Below are 20,015 nucleotides of genomic sequence, written 5' to 3'. Positions count from 1 at the left end.
TTTTGGTACATACAGTGGCATTACAAAATAAAAACAATAACTTTACTGCTGGTCTTAAAAAACCCACACTTGTTGGAGTGCCATATTCAGGTGGAGGGCACGGGCCGTCCTACAAACTAGTGTAAAATATGATAAAATTCTGAGGATAGTATAATTTACAAATAATTTAGTATTAAATCATTTTACAACATTTTAAACACTTTTGGTCTTAAAATACTGCTGTTTTAAGAAATGTTACTATTGTATTGCTTCCTTTCACCTAATAATGACAGCACTGTTGAGATAGTTGTGATGATGTATGAGAACAATTTTCAAATCTGCTGCCACTTCAAACATTGTGGTTGCATGCTATCTAGAAGCAAAAAAATGGGTTAATATAAATATATTGTAGAACAGTATTAAACGTGTTATATTGAGTAAACTGACACTAATTATAAAATACTCATTTTAAATTTATTTAATTAAAATGAGATCATTAACATAAGCTTGAAATGGTTCACAACTCTAAACAAAATATTTAGTGTGGTAGTAGTATCTACAAGTTTCCATGCAAACTAGCTGTGCCATATAACGTTTCTGTACTTGTGTATGTAAAGGATTTCTTTAGACGACTAAAAAAAAAAACATTATTTTAGTGTGTTAGTACTATCTACTAGTTGCTATGCAGGCTAGCTGTAACGGATAACAATTCTGCTCCACAATTCCAATGTATGAAAGGTGTCTGGTATATGCATGATGCATCAATACATTGCTAGAGTCATTGTAATTTATACTTGTGCATGTAATATATTTTTTAGACAACTAATTCTAGAGTCCTACTACAATGATATAAAAGACTGACTGAGAAGCTTCTCACTCCACACATTTACAAAATTCAGATAGAGTATTTATGGTGAAAAGTCAAAAAATATATCCTCCATAGAAAGGATATTGATTTTTTAGACAACTAAATCTTAATGTCCACTAAATTGACATGTTACTAAACAGCTGTCAATATGCATATTTGTACAGAATCAACAAATAAAAAAATCAACAACACTACCCCCTGCAAAACCCTTAGAGAGAATAATTGAAGCATATATTTTTCTAAATGTTTTTTTATTACAGTGACCAATTATGGTATAGCAAACACTCATAATCTAGACTGGTTGGAATACCTGATCAGCTAGAACAGTTGTATCGTAATATTGATTAATAAAACATTAACTAATTAATCTTGGCCCAATACATGCAATTATCTCCATCCCCCCCGCCCATTGTACTTGAATATTTTCCAAATAAAACCTCATTTTAATTTAATTTTCAAAATAGTAAGTTCTGAACTTGTTTTGTATTTATACATATAACCACAAAATATTTATATTAGTACAACATTAGCTGCATAGTAACCAATATACTTTTATAGGGGGTTATATAAATTTTGAGACAATACCCAAGCCATAATAGTCTTGGATTCTCTGCAGCATGAATTGTAGCCTCTATGACAAAACAGGAAACCGTTCACAATTAATTCAACAATGGTGTAATCACAAGTGGATGTGGCTCTTGTAGGTAAATATCTTTTTAAAACACTGTACCATGTATAAAACAGTGGAGGGTAGAGGATCCATATAGGATTTTGCGTTTTTAATTAAATACAAATTTATTTGATGTTGGTACAAAATTATTATAAAAGATTAGATTAACATGTCATTACTCCGCTCCCACTCCAAAATGTCGTAAAGACAGATTTTCTTTATGTGGTGAAAGGGAGGATAGAGAATTCATGTTATCTTCATCCCCTACCCCCACTAACCAATTTTGGGTAAAAGCAGCCTAATCAACCATTTAGTTAATATGTGAACATTTTGCTAACCCACATGGGATGGCGGACTGTTGTTTTTAACTGATGTTTTATTTCTGGAGTTAGCACGTAGGAGTATATTACTTTATTATTTTTACTTGCAATTCTAGTTGTCCTTCAAAATAATATTTAACTTAATATTATTACTAATGTTCTTCAATTTAATTAGTTTATGAGTAATTGTGGCAGAAGAAGAATAAGTCACTGGTAAATTGCTTACGTTGAGTGGTGTAACGTACCACTTGTGTAACATACTGTTTCATGTAATATACCACGAAACATGTGCACTTGCAATGTTGAATAAAATACATATTTTGATGTGACTACTTCTTTTGGCGGCCTATAGATTTTTGTTTTGCATGGGGGAAAAACTTCTGTTTCACATCATATCATGCATCCTACATGCATCATGTCATGCTTGTTCTCTCTGCAGCCGCTAGGGGTAAGGTTATCACAGGCACTTTGATGTCAGGGCGTTTCTAATCTCCGTTCAGTGGTTATCCAGGCATGCTAGTGAGAGGTTAATGTTGCTACTTGTTGAAATGACTACTTCTTTTGGCGGCCCATGGATGTATGTTTTGCACATGCTTTCAAAGTAGAATGACAGCTTTACTGAAACATAAACAAACCGTTATATAAATGTCTGGTGAACTAACAAAATTTGACGTTAATGAAAAATCTGTTAGGAGAGATTAAAAAGGAAATGTAAACCACAATAACATACACCATTATATATGATAAGGAAAATACCAAATCGCTTCTCTAATCTAGTAGTGTTTTAAAATGTGTTCTAACTGTTCGATCAGTTTACTCGTATTATTATTAATGTAAAAGTTGTCCAAAATTCACCAACTGCCTTTCAATTTTTTTTATAATTCTGAAAAATTAAATCCTTGTAAAATTCTTATGGGTTAAAGACAATGAACTAACAGAGAAACGTTCCTACTTAAAGAAGATTTACTTAATTTTTATTGTTTGTATAGCCGTTTACACAAGTTGTGAGCAAACTGGCGCAGGGCTTGTACTTGTGCATTAAAAATGGAATGTGTTAATAAAACATTTGGAAAAGTGATGATAAATACTTACGGAAGGTGATGAAGAAATTAAACATATCTTAAATCATTATTAAATAGATAGTTTCTTTTTTTAATTGTGTGTGGTTTACTATTCAATATATGATTAGCTATAATACATATTATGTTAACATAATCAGTGCGGTTCTGTACTCAGTCATGCACGATGAGAGGAGAAATAACTGCAACCATAACATGCAATCAAACTGTTAAGATGGTTTACATCTTCATAATGTTCTAGTGAAGAGGTGTTTTACTGTTGTCAGGTGTATGATGGAAATTCCACTACTGCTCCACTACTGATGAGTCATGATGGCAACTCTCTGCCCAGCCCAGCAACTGTCGTGTCCACTGGCAATACTATGTTAACATGGTTTACATGTTCATAATGTTCTAGTGAAGAGGTGTTTTACTGTTGTCAGGTGTATGATGGAAATTCCACTACTGCTCCACTACTGATGAGCCATGATGGCAACTCTCTGCCCAGCCCAGCAACTGTCGTATCCACTGGCAATACTATGCTGATCAGACACAAGGCAGACGGTTCTGTCAGTGCCAAAGGATTCCTAGCTCAGTACTCCTTGGTGAGCTAGCTTATGTATTAAGAGAAACTAAACCCTAACCATTACAACATTACATATTTTCACAGGAAAATGTGAGGATTCTAATCTGTTTGTCATGACACAAATTTAAATTCAGAATCCGTTCATCTGATAATATTATAAACTAGTACATGTTTATGTTGATATTAAATAAGACTATTACTGTAAATCACTATTCATTAGGCCTTAATTTAACTACTAAAAGAATAATAACAAAAGGGTTATTATTTTAATAGAGATTTATTGAAATAATTATAGAATTATCACATATAAGAATTTCTATATGTCATGTAATTAGTACTTGCAATGTTTACAAATAAAATTCATACAACTGACGTTGATTTGCAGGCCTGTGGTGCTCGCATCTCAGCGAAGGGGACGGGAACGTTCCAAATGGATGATATAGTCAGTGCCTCTTCTCCCTGGGCCTCAGTCTCCAATAACTGCACTTGGTACATCATCGCAGAGGACCCAGGTAGTAGTATTGGCCAATTATATATAGGCTAAAACTAACATATTTGTATAGAAAATAATCAATTAAAGTCAATTTAACTGTTTCAGCCGATAAGATCATGTTGAGTTTCACATTCTTGGATTTGAGTCCAAACACTGAGAACAATGACACCTCCTGTTCTTATAACTACGTGGAAGTGCATGATGGAGACGATACCAATGCCACTGTGATCAGCCGAGCGTGTGGGACCAAACTGCCAAAACCGCTACAGAGTAGTGGTTCTGCCCTCACTGTTGTAGCTACTAGTCTCTCTAGTGGAGGTGTCTATCGTCACCTCGGGCGGTTTTCTGCTTTATACTCTACACTAACAACAGGTATGAGCAAACGTATTCTACACTCTTACATCCTTCGCAGATATATACTAGGGAATAATTCTCAGTAAACTAACCCTTTATTTTCATATATTTGTGGCAGCGTGTGGAGGAGAACTAACTTCAGAAGAGGGAGCCATAGCCTCGCCCAACTATCCTGATGGTTATCCTCCAAACTTAGGCTGCGAATGGCTGTTGAAGGCTAGTCCAGGTATCTTGTTATTTTGAAATAAATTACAGTTTATATTTTACTGTATGGCTTTATCAATAACACATTGAAATTTTGCAAAGTAATAAACGGCCTTGTAGCAGTAATTCAGTAGGCACAGCTAGTTTTATTTTGTTAAAATTATTATTACTTCATTTTTTTTAACCTTGTGATACAGGCATTAATGAAAGATTTAGAAAGGTGATACTGGTGTTGTTGGTTACTAACCTGTGTTTTTTATATGAGATGTTTAAACTGCTGTCTCAGAACAGTTTGACAATGTCCAAGCCTGTTGTAGAAATTTGAACTGCACACTGTATGGACTTATGCGGGATGTGTTTAATTTCTGCTACTATTCTGTCCCTAAGGTCATTTAATGCACTGGAATTTCTCCATAGCTCATCTTGGTTCGGCTATCCTTAGCATTTAACAATAGTTACTAAAGGTGAAAACAATGTTCCCCCCCCCCCCAAGAAAGCCAAATATTAATAATAATAAACTTTAAAGTGCAAACTTTAATAGTAGAGTGTGTTTAGCTTCGGAAATTGTTAGATGGTGTAATAAAGTTGGAAACATAAATAGTTTTGTTCTCAAATACAATTTCTGTTATTTAACACATTTTTGTAGAAAAATTTAACAAGAAAAGATCCGTATTTGTCGTAATTCCCCAAAGTAATATTTTTGTCATCAAAATCCAGTAATCTTTGGAGAAACTGGTAAAATGTCAACCCTAAAAATAGTATATAAATATTAATAATAGATTAATTGCATAATGTTTATGATGAATACTAACTGGAACTGATATCTACAGGGAATAAAGTGGTCCTGACTTTTGTCAGTTTCTCTCTGGCTCAGAGTGACTACTGTAATGCAGACAGTGTGGAGGTGAGGGAGGGCTCCAGTAATGGTACTCTGCTAGGAGTCTATTGTGGCTCGAACCTGCCAACCAACATCTCAGCCTACAACGCCCTCTGGATACACTTTCGATCTGATGCTTTGAACACTGCCCCTGGTTTCCTTGCAGATTATAGCTTAGGTGAGGATCCACCTTTGGTTTTGGATTTTTACAAAAATACACCACGTACTCCAGAAAATTTTGTGTGTATAATGAGTAAGTGTTTGGGTAATTTAAAGCTTTTAAACATTTTCATTGTACTTTTCATTGGTTACACGAACAAAGAAGGAAACAAGGGTTACATTTAGAGATTAATACATAATATTAGGTTTAATATTGCTTATGGAAACAGAAAAAGTAATCGTTAGCAATTTTGATTTGTGTAAGATAGTTTATTACAAAATTATAGATTGATTAAATAATATAAAACTACTTAAAACTAAATAATTGTACTAAGTACAAAAAATGTATTACTAGTTATTAAATTTTAAATTTCAAAATTAAACAAAATGGTTTAAATAATTACATATTTTGTTATAGAAATAAATACAATAATAAATGCATAAAAACACACACACACACACACACACAAGCAACACACACATTACTGTGAATCATAATTATCAGCCTCTAGATTCCCTGTTACAGTCATCTTTCATAGAAATGTTTTTTAGAACTATTGTGTAAATAGATTCTGCAGGTTAATTACAGATTTAACAAGCAATGACAGGACATAAGACTTTTATTCTGTGATGAGAGTGTGTAGAGTACGTGAGAAACACCAAAATGAGTATTTCAAGAACTCCTCTCAGTGACATATCCAAAGTTGTGTGCTAGGTATAGAGGTAAATCAGTTTGTAATACTATATCACAATGTAATTTGCATCATTCCTTGATATTTCTGTATATTTAGTTTTATATCTAGTAAGGAGAAACATGTACATCCCATGATAGATTAAAAATGCAAATTTATGTCACTTCTATGTTGTTATTGACTTCACTATAGTAGTTGAAATGTGAGAATATCAATTGTGTAGCTTATAAATGTTTTATATGGATAAATAAAAATACCTGTATCTTTTTTAATTTATGCGCTGCTATAAAAATCTTGTTACATGTGTTAATCTCTGTGTCAGTCCATTGGAGAGTGTTGTTTATAATCAGTCCTAAGCTTCTATTACTTTTAATAACTTAATTAAATAATAATTTTTACTAACTGTACATGCTGTTTTAGTTCATGGTAACGATCTAACTGGAGACTCTGGTCAGATTGCGTCTCCTCTCTACCCCAGACACTATGTCCAGACTGGAGACTACAAGTGGACTATCACCGTGGCTTTGAACCATGTCATTCGGATATCCTTCCAGGAGTTCTATATGGACAGTTACAGTTTTGATGAGAGTTGCTACATTTATCTGGAGGTTGTTTACTACGTACTTTTCCCTCTTAAAGTATAAATTAGCTAAAATATGTATCAACTTAATATGGGAATTTGAAGAAAATATGTCTTAAGAGATGCTGAACACGATCACATATATAATAAGAGTAAATGACTTGTATTCAGAAAATACAAAGTAACATTAACTCTGTCCCACAGAACAAAGTCAATCTATGAATTAATGCAGTATCTATACAGGGTGATTCATGAAGTTCTCCCCCCACTTCTACAGCACATTGTACTAGTAAAAATAATGAAAAAATGTTATATAAACATAGGTCCGAAAACGCTTCGTTAGCGAGTTACAGCTAGCGAAAGATTTCGCCTGAATTCCTGGGTAAAGAGTAAAAATAAAAGCCATACTGAACTTTTGGAAAGGTTAATTAAGTAAGAAATATCGTGGATTCTTATGTATTTTTACCTGATAAAAGCTAATAAAATAGGTTTCAGAAACTGTACCTGTAGTAGTTTTTGAGGGATTCAGGGTTAAATGCAAAAAATTGGGGCACGAAACAATGTTTTTTTTAAGTTTGATGTACAATAACTTTGTTAAAATTGGTTTATAAATACATAAAATCAACGAACATTAATTGTAGAGAATTTAATTCTGAGAAAATTGATATAATCAAAGTCTAAAATAAAACAGAAATAAGTATCCAAAAAAAATCGATTTTATTCAGTGTAATACATTACTAGTTTTAAGCAAAATAATCAGGTTGGGCCAAACTGTACGCACCTTTTTATAATAGATGTTCGAAAATGAGGCCATCATTATCAATACATTTTGCAGCACGTTTGTGTATTGCTTTTGTTGCGTTTCTTAATTTTTCAGGGACTTCCCTGTATCTGCACAGCCGAATCCATAATACGGGCAATTAATTCATCACGAGAATTCACTTTTGTCTTGTATACAATGTCTTTCATCCATCCCCAGATGCAATAATCCAATGGAGATAGATCTGGTGATCTTGGTGGCCAAGGGTGAGGCCCTCCACGACCAATCCAGTGTCCAGGAAATTGATGATTTAAGTAAGCAGAAAACGGCACGTGAAAAGTGGGGAGGTGCTCCGTCATGCTGGAAGTACAAATTTTGTCTGAGATGTAAAGGAACATTCTCTAACAGCTGCGGCAACTCTTCTTGAAGGAAATGCAAATAGAACTCAGCATTTAAGCGTCCAGGTAATATGAAAGGTCCAATCAGCCGATTGTGCAAAAGGCCACACCAGACATTGACGCTAAATCGGTGTTGAAAGTTCTGTTCCACTACCTCATGTGGATTTTCTTCTGCCCATGAGTGTTCATTGTGCAAGTTATTGACACCATCCCGAGTGATTTGTGCCTCATCCGTAAACAACATACGCTTGTAGAGTTGATTATTAATATTCAAAAAGTTGCAAAACTCCAAGCGAAGCGGACCATCCCCTAGCTGTAGATGTTGAACCTTTTGTTTATGAAACGGATAAAATTTGTTTCGATTAAGTGACCTCCACACCGTTAACTGCGAAACTCCTATCCGCCTAAAAATGCGTCGTGTACTTACACCTGGACTGCGATGAACAGCATTAATAACAATATCATCATCATCATCAAGTTGGACAGCTCGTTCATAATTGGTTCTAGTACTTGGTAGTGATCCTGTTTCCCGAAGAGTACGAAAAGTTCCTGAAATTGTTTTGGTATCTGGAATCCTCCTATTAGGGTAACGTAGTTCATATTCTTCTACAGCAGCTTCTAGCATTACCATTACAGTAACCCAAAATAAAAACCATTATCAGCGTAATTCCTCTGATGTAAATAAGTAAGGGCATTTTTTCCGCTGAATAAAATAATCGAATTATAACTCACAGAAAAATTGCATTTAATAACACGATTCAACAGAACCCGATCTCCCTGCTGTAGCTTGCAAAACACCACTAATACACAGTTCTAACGTAACAGTACAGAATACCATTGTTGATAAGCTGTTATTCGTGCGTTACCAACTTAGAAATTAATAAAACAAAAAACTGCATTTCGATTGATTAGTAAACAATAATGGGAAAATGTTTGCTTCATTTATTTTTGAACATTTGATGTAAATTTTTATTAAAAAAAAAGAAAAAAATACAACGTAATAAAAACATGATATTTTTTATTTACAAACAAATTTATTTAACAGTTAATCTTGTTTTCTCAATTTATCTCATCATTAAGGAACAAACATTTTGTTTTTGTTGTATAACTAAATACCGTACGGTATTTCTTTACAGCTAGTAATGTATTATACTGAATAAAATCGATTTTTTTGGTACTTATTTCTGTTTTATTTTAGACTTTGATTATATCAATTTTCTTAGAATTAAATTCTCTACAATTAATGTTTGTTGATTTTATGTATTTATAACCAATTTAACAAAGTTATTGTACATCAAACTTAAAAAAAAACATTGTTTCGTGCCCCAAATTTTTTGCATTTAACCCTGAATCCCTCAAAAACTACTACAGGTACAGTTCTGAAACCTATTTTATTAGCTTTATCAGGTAAAAATACATAAGAATCCACGATATTTCTTACTTAATTAACCTTTGCAAAAGTTTTCAGTATGGCTTTATTTTACTCTTTAACCCGGGAATTCAGGCGAAATCTTTCGCTAGCTGTAACTCGCTAAACGAAGCGTTTTCAGACCTATGTTTATATAAAATTTTTTCATTATTTTTACTAGTACAATGTGCTGTAGAAGTGGGGGGAGAACTTCATGAATCACCCTGTATATATATACAGGGTTGTCAATAAAGTCTGGAACCTCTTTTTTAATTTTTAAACCACAATATCAAAAAATACCAAAGTTCACACGTGCTTACTGGTGATAGTAACGCCACATATCTGCCCAATTACCGACCAGATAATCCCTTTGGGGGATGGTCCACAAGGTGTCAGACAAAATTCTTAAATAACATCATAGGTCAAGTTTGGTATCAAATTAAAGGTCTCACTTAGCAGAGTACAATGCCCGCAAACCGGACTTCAAAAGGTGGATTCATTCAGTAGTTATAGCTATTTGAATTTTATAACAATTTAACAATGTAAATTATTAAGTATTACAAGTAAACACCAATTTTTAAGTACCTGTGATCAAAGTAAGTGTTCAAAATGTTCCCCTACCATCGTCTGGCAATGTCCTAGGCGGTTGTAAAAGCCATCCACTGCATTTTGAAGGTAGTCACGAGGAATATCTTGAGCTTCTTGGACTATGAGATTTCTTAGGTGCGCCAAATCTCGAGGCTTAGTACGATAAACTTTATCTTTGAGTTATCCCCAAAGAAAAAAATCCAGCGGAGATAAATCAGGGGAACGAGCAGGCCACTCTACTGCACCACGTCTTCCAATCCATCTGTGAAGGAATATTGTATCCAAGTATTCTCTAACAAGGAGAGCAAAGTGTGGTGGCGCGCCATCTTGTTGGAAATAAATTCTTTGAAATTGTCGACCAAGAGCAGCTTGTAGTGCTGGAATTATCTCATTTTGGATCATTGCTAGATACGAGTCACCATTTAAATTACCATTGATAAATAATGGGCCCATAATTTGATTTCCTATAATACCTGCCCAAACGTTAAGTTTCTGTGGATGCTGTGTATGACTCAATCTGCCACTTTCACATTCTAACAGTAGTTGTGTTATTGGTAATAACTATTGATTCCTGGCTTCGATTACTACATTGTCAGATGATGGGAGGGGAACATTTTGAACACTTACTTTGATCACAGGTACTTAAAAATTGGTGTTTACTTGTAATACTTAATAATTTACATTGTTCAATTGTTTTAAAAATCAAATAGCTATAACTACTGAATGAATCCACCTTTTGAAGTCCGGTTTGCGGCATTGTACTCTGCTAAGTAAGACCTTTAATTTGATACCAAACTTGACCTATGCTGCTATTTAAGAATTTTGTCCGACTCCTTGTGGACCATCCCCCAAAGGGATTATCCGGTCGGTAATTAGGCAGATGTGTGCGTTACTATCACCAGTAAGCACGTGTGAACTTTGGTATTTCTTTCTATTATGGTTCAAAAATTAAAAAAGAGGTTCCAGACTTAATTGACACCCTGTATAACCCTCCAGTGTGATTTCATTTGGTAGTCTCAGTAGGCAAACTCTCCATGCTGCAGTGCTTGTGAACATTGTAAAGGTGTAAAATGCTTACACATTTTAGCGTAGAAAATATATTTCATTGATTTTCCAAAGTCAGAACTATTTTAAGCTCTTATCTGTCTCACAAGATATAAATCATTCTATCTAACTTCATTACAATTTTTTTTTATTCAGCTAGTATTTTAACCAAACCATGATTTATACCAGCTGATAATTTCAACATTATAAAACACAGTGTTCACTACTATTTGAAATAGCTCAGGTTAACATTGTTTTTTACTAAACAGTGTCAAAATATCACTGTTTAGTCAATACAGACAAAATTATGAGCATAAATATATGTAATAAATGTTGGTATCACTATAGAAAACTTTTAATATACTTGTACATTAACCTAAAACAAGATAACTAACAATGACTGGGTAGTTGACTCACAATTTTTGTGACAGTACGCTGACTAACTAACATGTCAAAGGTTTAACTAATTGATCCTTAATTCATCAGTTTTCAAGGCTTGAAAGATTTATTTGAAGTCAATATTTACTTGTTTAGTATAGAAAAAGATATAGGAAAGTCTATTCTAGTAATATGTAGTGTGTACACAGTGCTGTGTCTGGGGCACTGGTATTTTGTTTGTATTTTTAGTGTCATTTTTGTGTGTTTGTTTTCAAATAAACAATTTAACGTAATTACTTTAATGATACTCTTATTTTCAGTTGGTTTAGCACCATGTTCTTTGATTTATTAACCATCATGAATTATTGACAGTAAATAATCAACACTTGACTTTTATGTTTAGTTTAAATCTCATGTTTAAACAATTTAACTCCAAGAAAAATGCACAGATACTGAAATTTTCATTTTATGTTTTTGTAACAACCATTGTCATACCATCACAAATGGCTGTAATTCTGTTATTGTTTTAAACTATCCATCATCATAATGGCCATTAACAAAAGAATAAAAGGTTTATAAGCAGGGATAAATGTATAAACCAATATAATTCAATATAATACAAGGCTGCAACGTGGCCTGTGGATGCCTTGTAGAGACAGCTAGTAGTTGTGGATTAACACATATTTAAGAAAATAAGAACTTTGGTTTTCCAATACTATGTGTGAAATTTCACTTGTGGATCATACTATGTGTGGCAGATCTTTGATGGACTGGATGTGGATGGCGGTTCTCCCTCTCTGCTCAAGACTTGTGGTGCTGCACTGCCCGAACCCGTGGTGACCTCAGCTAATGTTGCTGCCATCAAGTTCCACAATGATCCCTATCTCCATGGCTCACACTTCCTGCTCAGGTGGGAAGCTGTCAGTCATGAGTCTCTCACCACACCTAGCACCACCGAGATCATAAACAACAGTAAGTAGTGTAATTGTTGTATTGTTCATTCTAATTGCTCTTCACAATTCAATGAACATTTCTGACTAGGGCCAACTGGTCCAAATTCCTGGCTAGCTATAAATTTCATTTAAAAGTATATAATAGACATTTTAAAATAAATACAGAAATGTTCTAATATACAAGGAATTGCCTCATTCCCAATTCAGTAAATGTACCATCCATCATTTTAAGTACATTCCTTTTACACTTACAAACTTGTTACAATGCAAGGAGTGCAACTTATTATACCTTTCATAAAACTCTTCGAATCACGTCAGGAATACATTTTTTAAAAGCTTCTTCTGCTGTATGTGAATTGTCATATTTCTAACACCTAATGTAAGTCAGCATCGTTTTCATGTCAATTTGTTTGGACCCATGATTGTAAATGTTTATTGCAAATAAATTTCTTGATTCATTATTTTATTTTTTAACTTGGAATAAAGGTAAAATTCTGTTGGTGCTAGGTTAGGAGAATTGGGGGGGGGGGGGTGTTCTAGAGTTGTGCTTGGCAAGGTAGTGTACAAAAAACCAATCCTTTGTGGTAAATTTTTCCAGTAATTTTCTTCTGATAGCATCTCATACTCATTTGTGAATAACATGGATAACCAAATTAATATTTTTGACTATTAGCGAATTGTTATGTGAAAGTAGGAGGCATGTCTAATGACATTTGTTGTCATCAGCAGTGCTTCCTGGAAGAGTAATTTCTGAGAGGGAAATTTCTTTTTGCTTAAATATAAAAATATTTTTTCAAAAATTGGTGACTTCACCTCTCAGGTAGCTGAGATTTCTACACTTAATTTGAAATGCCCAAATTCCAATAGACAATTTAATGGACAATAATATTCAGTAGTTCATGTTTACATTTGTTTTTGTTAGTTTACAATTAGTTCAAATCAACATCTATGTATTTGAATAAAGGGGGGGGATATCAATATTGTTAATTAAATAAAATTACATTATTTTGGTGAACAATTTTTTCAATACTTACATGAAAAACAAGATAAATAACTCAAGTTCATGTATGAAAAGTAAATTAGATGAATTTTTAGAAAAAGGACATATACTCTGTAAAAAATATATATTTCATAAATGAAAAGAAATACAAGTATTTATTGTAAAGATATATAGAGATTGATAACATACCCATTGAAAGACAATTAAATTGTCAATAATTAATACAAAATATTTATAATTTTTTCTTACCAGCTCTGGGCTGTGGGAAGGAAATACACATCAGCTCAGTGGGAACAAACAATACATCCGTAGTATCCAGCCCTGGATACCCTCAGAACTACGAGTCAGACTTGCAGTGCACCTGGATACTGGATACAGACCCAGGGTTCCATCTTGTGATCAAGTTCACTGCTATGGACTTGGAACAGTTTGATTATTGTGACCTGGATTATGTTACTGTATACGAGTATACTGGTAAGTACATGCATGTATATATATATATATATATATATGTGTGTGTGTGTGTGTGTGTGTGTGTGTGTGTGTGTGTGTGTGTGTGTGTGTGTGTGTGTGTGTGTGTTTGTGTTTTAATGTCAATAGATTAGATAGAGTATGTTAATTACTTAACATGTTCCAAAAATATCTGACATTAGTTTCTAGTTACTTTAAGTTATAGTTAGTTCAGTTTCTGTTACAAAAGGAAATGACTGGATGATGTGTCTTGCACAAAAGAAGCTAGTATTTCATAGGTAAGCATCAGTAGTGGTTAAATTCCTTTGATTTTTATAGAAGGTTGGGTCATGCACACAGTTGTTGTAATATTTGTTCCAAAAGGACTTTTAAGTAGAATAGAAGTACTTGTGACTCGCAATTGCTCAGGACATGTTAGAATGAACATATGACTTTAATTTTCTCAGAATAGTCATATAAACAATAAATTGTGGGTGTATATGTCTGACTCAGAAAGTAAAAGCTGCATTCTTCCCAGTGGACACATGAAACATTACCCTGTCCAAAACAAGCAAGTCAAGTTTGAAACAAAATCAAGGTCATGCTGACTGCATTTTTTTATTGCAATGGAATACGTACCTGAGGGTCAGACTATCTTTAAGAAAGTTTTATGTTATTTAGATAATGCAGTGTGCAAAAAATGTCCTGCCTTGTGCATCACAAAATCTTGGAAGCTTATCTGAATATTACTCCACTGAATTCTCTGAAACATGTTCTAAACTTTTTGGTAAAACACTGCATCCTCGTATTAAATAAGGCTTCTTACATTTGTGGTATAATATTATGTGATTTCCAGTCAATCTCTCACTTGAAGAATGTTTCTTAAAGGCAACCAAAACACAGTACAGTAAAATTCACCTCACATTGGCAACAGTGAATAAAATGGCTAGGAATAGCCATTGGGGCCAAGCAGGGTTCTTCACCTCAAATAGAGCTTAGGTATAGTTTTAAGTTTGGTAATGGAGTAGACTATATCAAAATTCAATATGCAAACTCTTTAAGAAATATATTAGCTTTTACATTTCAGACTTGAGTCAAGCGGTTTTTTGCAGCTTGTGGTTAACTAAGCCTAAGTTCAGCTAAAATTAAGTTTGGTTTTAGTAAACAAATGTTCTACTATTTTCTTTGTTTTTATTTAAACACATCTTTAGGCCTTGGTAAGTTAATTTTATACTTTGTAACCTTTGACTTTGAACTTTCGAACTGATTAAAATATAGTGCAGGTTAAAATTTTGTTTTTGACTGGAGCAATTCTTATAAGGACCATCGGCCTTGTACTCTACCGTCTTTCCCCCTTATTTTGTTTGAAAAGATCTTCGCAGAGGCCAGTGACCCATTCGGACGGGCAGAATAAGGCTTAAAAGGGAATTGGTCTCTCCTTTAGAAAAATAAATAACAAAAACAAAAACAAATTATGTAATGTCTGGCCAAAATAATCATCCTAACCTCGAAATTTGGCTTGTTTGTTTGTCATTAGTGTTTTTGATTTACCTTATCCTAAAAACAATAAATGTTCCTTAGTTTAATGTTTTCTTTAGTTCCTAAGTACAATTCTTTTTGCAAAATTATATAGTTTTATTCAAATTTAAGAGTCCTTTCCTTCAAACCTTTCTGCTATAGCCTTTTACTCTGGCACAGAAATGGCACATTGGGCCTGTAACACAGAGATCCAAGGATGGTAATCACAATCTTTTACCAATATAAAGGTAATTTTACTGTATGTTACTGAATCTGGAAGAATTATTGGGCCTAATAATTAAAACACGGAGGTATGAGGACCTATATGGAGGCTAGGGTTGGCTAAAAAACATCTTCATCAAGCCTGGACATTAAAGAAGCAGGGCAGCTAAAAATCTTGAGTGTAACAAAATTCCTCCTTCCACAATTACATATAGACATCTTCTCTGAAAGGAAGTTAACAAGCCAAGAGAACGATCTAAATGAAAAAATACCCTGATACAGAAGAGAATGAAAAGACTGGAAGTATAAAAACAGCGTCCAGCATCTGAGGTTAGCTTCCAGAATGACCAGCTCTAACTATGAAGAGGAAGATGGCTTGGTACTGTTTGGCCCGACCACTGACAAAAAAATATTAGTGGCAAAATGTCACAAAAGGTCCTAATATGAAACCATGAATGATTCAAACATGATAATAAATAAATAAATATTTTTCCAGATTAATTACAAATACTTTTCAAATGCACTTCATGATAGTCTTGGACTAAAACCAAGAAAAAAATTTGTATCAAAAACTTGATCTCAATATTTTAAAACATTTACAGTATATAATATCTTATACCACAAGCAATGGTTTTGCTTTTATGCCACTGCGGGGTCACAAGATCACTGCTTGGTGGTTGAAGGTCTAGTAATAAAAGTTACTTATTTACTTTAAAATATATTCCAATTATAATAAATTAACTTTCCATTCAATAGTTAGCATCACACACAGTCAAACACAATGAAAATTTTGAGGTAGTAATACCTTCCATTAGCACATATCACAAAACTGTTCACCATATTACTAAATGAAATGTTAAATATTTAACTGTGTTAGATATTTGACTCACAGATAGTATTTGAGTAAATCTATTGTAATCCTCTCACTACCATAAAAGTCTGCTAAAAGAAATTGGTTTCTCTACTCATTGATTACATAACTAGACAACACATCATCTTCAAGTTGGTTGATGTTGAATTTCAATAAATTTATACTTCACCCACTTTCTTATTTTTAGTACACATTAGGGGGTGGGAGTTATTACAGCAGAACCACACAAGATTTGACACTGACACGTCCGCTGCTGATAGCACCAATTAACATTTGCAGTGGGTGGGACAGACACCATTTGGTGTTTCTTGCTGGAAATTATCAACCTTTATGTTTCACTGTTATCACTTAGTCCAGACCCATAACTAACCCTGATCAGTCTTAAACAAGTCTTGGAGTAGTAGTCTGTACATGTCATATTCACATCACATGTGTTTTAAATTTATCATATATTACAACATCATATATGGCCGGTGTCATTTAATGTATGTTAGCCTTATAATCGAAAACAAAAGTAATTCAATAAACCAAAATCAAAATTCAAAATTTAACAAAAGTGGTGTATACAAATTAAATTGCAATGATTGTCAAAACCACTATATTGGATAAACCGGCTGATCCTTCAAAATTAGATTTAATGAACATATAAAAGCATTGAAGACATCATCAAATTCAAAATATGCTGACCATTTAAATGACACTGGCCATACATACACAAACATCAAAAACAATCTTGAAATTTTACATACATGTAAAAAAAGTCACCTATTGTCAACTTAAAATATTTTGAAATTTACAAAAGTGCCAAAATTAATCCTAATGTATTATTAAATGACAAAGATTTTCTAACAAAAATGTACTATTCAATAGACTTTTAAACAATATAAATTGATTATTTATAAAATTAAATACAAAATTTAGCCACCGAGGTAGTTAAAAACATAAGAACATTTGCTTTAAATTATTTATTTACTACATTTATCTTAAACTACAAGTACCTGAATATGAATTTATCGAATTCTAAATGTGCATTGTACACAATACCAACCCAAACAATCAGAGCTGTCAAACTGGGACCATAAATAACACTCCTTACCCACAACTAGTATTGGGATGATGATCCAGAGATGAACTTTTTTAATTAATCAGCCCACTGGATTGCATATTTTGTCCTGGCATGGAAGCACTATAGATTATTTTTCTATCTAATCGGTGATGATTCATTTCTATTCACCTTTGCGATAAATATTTATTCAGCAGCGAACATGTTAAATTGGTACTTAAGAGAAAGTTACAAACTAATATGGGATTTTTAGAGACCCTAATATTCAGGAATAAATAAATATTAAAAGGATTCTGGACACAAATGTTTCAGAATTGATCATTAATGATCTCAGAAATGCATGAAGTGATCAGCGTAAATCGTAAAAAACACCCTTGTTGGAGACCATGACTTTCTGGACCTTTTCCAGTGATCGTGATTGCAGGAGTGAGCATTTCTTCTTAGGAGTTAATGAGAGCTAATCTATAATAGGTATACTATACATGTAAAGGTATTATAAATCAGTACAGAAATAAGTAAAAATAAAATTCTTTGAAACTATTTGCAGAGTCAGAGGAAGTACCAACTGGATGGAAAGCTTTGACTCCAAACCTCTGCCTTCCCAATGCCACTACTTTGATCATCAAGGCAGGTCAACGTGCTAAAATATATTTTGAAACTGATGAATCCAATGAGAAATCTGGCTTCTCTGCCACAGTCAAGCCTGGTATGTAACAACCGTACATTTTACAATGTGTATCTAAACTCTGTACTAAAGTTGTGCATAAGATTAAAATATTAACTTAGCGTAATAATGTCAGTTAACTATAATTAGTGACATAAAACCTTTCTTATTTCAGTAGATAAAATACACAAAACTAAATAAATATATAACATAAACATGTGTTTTATCTAAGATAGAACTCATAGCCACAGCTACGTATTTTTCCAGAGGGGGCAAGTCCTAAAATTTCCACCAAATAACTCTGTCAATTTAAAAATGTACTTTTAATGCTGCTTATAAATCGCCATGTAAATAATCATTAGTGATTAATAATAATTATTATTATATGTGCAGTATTTTGTGCCAATGATAGAACTGAAGTTTATCACTTGTTTATTAGAAATATTATATAATAGACTGAAACAATTTTATATCTGCAGTTAAATTCAGTACACTTAAAAAATTATAAAATATGAATGTTGCCATAGTTATATATTAGTACATTAATATTATCTACTATTTACTATTTTCAAATTTTTCACAATGGCACAACAGTACCGTACTTATATTTGACATTATTTTAAATTAAGACAATCCACTAGGTGTTTTTACAAATGAAACAAAGATACATTTTATAAAAAGCACACTAAACTCTGTATGAACTTTATAATAAATTAACATGTTATAAAATATATATTATTTTTAATCTTAATAAATGTTAACTTTTCAAGATTTTTAGGCTGTATATATTAATTACTCAAAGGAAATGTTTATACACTTTAATATTCAATTAATATGGCACTTTTGTTAGTCTTTTTCATAGTCCTTCTTAAATAATTTAGAATTAATTTTAGGTTGCTCTCCACTGAAGTGACATAAACTGAAAGAGTAACGAATATTTGAGTTATGGGTAACCTTCATCTAAATGTTGCTCATAAATAATAAGTTTAAAAGTCAATTGACGTGTAACATTTCTAAAATTTTTATCCATTTTAAGGCCATGCCATTTAAAACCTTCTATTACTTTGAACAGTTGCTCTTTGTTAAAATACTCTAAATAACTTTCAATAAATTTTTTTGCTCTGGTTTTAAGCCATTTAAATCGATTTCGTGTATTTGAGAGTAGTAGCTTAGCCAAACATAACCAAGCAAGGCACAGGCAAAAGGAAGGTGAATGGATCTGCCTTAGGCTGGCCGCATTCTAGGAGAGCAATCGAAGGAAGCAGGTATCCCAAGTGACTTTATTGAAAGCATTTTGACAGTTTGCTCTCCAATGAGTAATAGGTTAAAGTGACAAAGGCACATTTTGAATCAAGAGGTCAAAAAACAACTCATTGGCTGTTAAACCTTCATTGTAAATGAACAAGAAGAATTTTTATCATGAACAGTGCTTACAGCAGTTTGTCCAAATGTTGGATTTGTTTCATCCTCGAGGTGATATTTTCTAGCGATGTGGTATAGCACTAGCTTTGTTTCTACCATTACCAACAGTCATTCATCCACATATATCAGTTCGTCAAAAACTTCTTCTGACATTTGAAAAGGGACATAAGACACAAAACAACATAAACAGACATATGATGCATGCGACTAATGTAAGGTTAGGTTAATTTGCGTTGACCTTTTGCATCCAGCAGTTGTCATGAGACAAAAAATTTGAGTTAGGCAACCAGCACTGTTTCAAGTGGCTCACAACATCCTAAGACAGATGCTCCCTCTGTGTGTGGTGGCCCATTCGAACGCATGGAGAAGTAGGGGTCTAATTGTAAGAGCAAATTGATTTGTTAAAACATCAACATGTTAATATTTCACAATTACA

At 33.1% G+C, this 20,015-nt stretch overlaps 1 protein-coding gene across 2 annotated transcripts in view; it reads left to right on the top strand.

The window, feature by feature from the left end:
* The window catches only part of LOC124362892 (cubilin-like), a 205,892-nt gene that overhangs the window by 87,708 nt on the left and 98,169 nt on the right, over positions 1–20,015 (top strand). For both annotated transcript variants that reach the window (XM_046817770.1, XM_046817778.1), the window contains 9 exons: positions 3,339–3,500; positions 3,867–3,993; positions 4,080–4,346; positions 4,447–4,554; positions 5,363–5,587; positions 6,681–6,868; positions 12,175–12,388; positions 13,622–13,843; positions 18,041–18,199. In XM_046817770.1, coding sequence (XP_046673726.1) covers positions 3,339–3,500; positions 3,867–3,993; positions 4,080–4,346; positions 4,447–4,554; positions 5,363–5,587; positions 6,681–6,868; positions 12,175–12,388; positions 13,622–13,843; positions 18,041–18,199 — 1,672 coding nt within the window. The remainder of the gene's footprint in view (positions 1–3,338; positions 3,501–3,866; positions 3,994–4,079; positions 4,347–4,446; positions 4,555–5,362; positions 5,588–6,680; positions 6,869–12,174; positions 12,389–13,621; positions 13,844–18,040; positions 18,200–20,015) is intronic.

The sequence above is a fragment of the Homalodisca vitripennis genome, chromosome 1, assembly GCF_021130785.1.
Source record: "Homalodisca vitripennis isolate AUS2020 chromosome 1, UT_GWSS_2.1, whole genome shotgun sequence".
Classification (NCBI taxonomy): domain Eukaryota; kingdom Metazoa; phylum Arthropoda; class Insecta; order Hemiptera; family Cicadellidae; genus Homalodisca; species Homalodisca vitripennis.
Note: the sequence above shows the minus strand (reverse complement) of the source record. Positions and strands in the feature narration are given on the sequence as shown.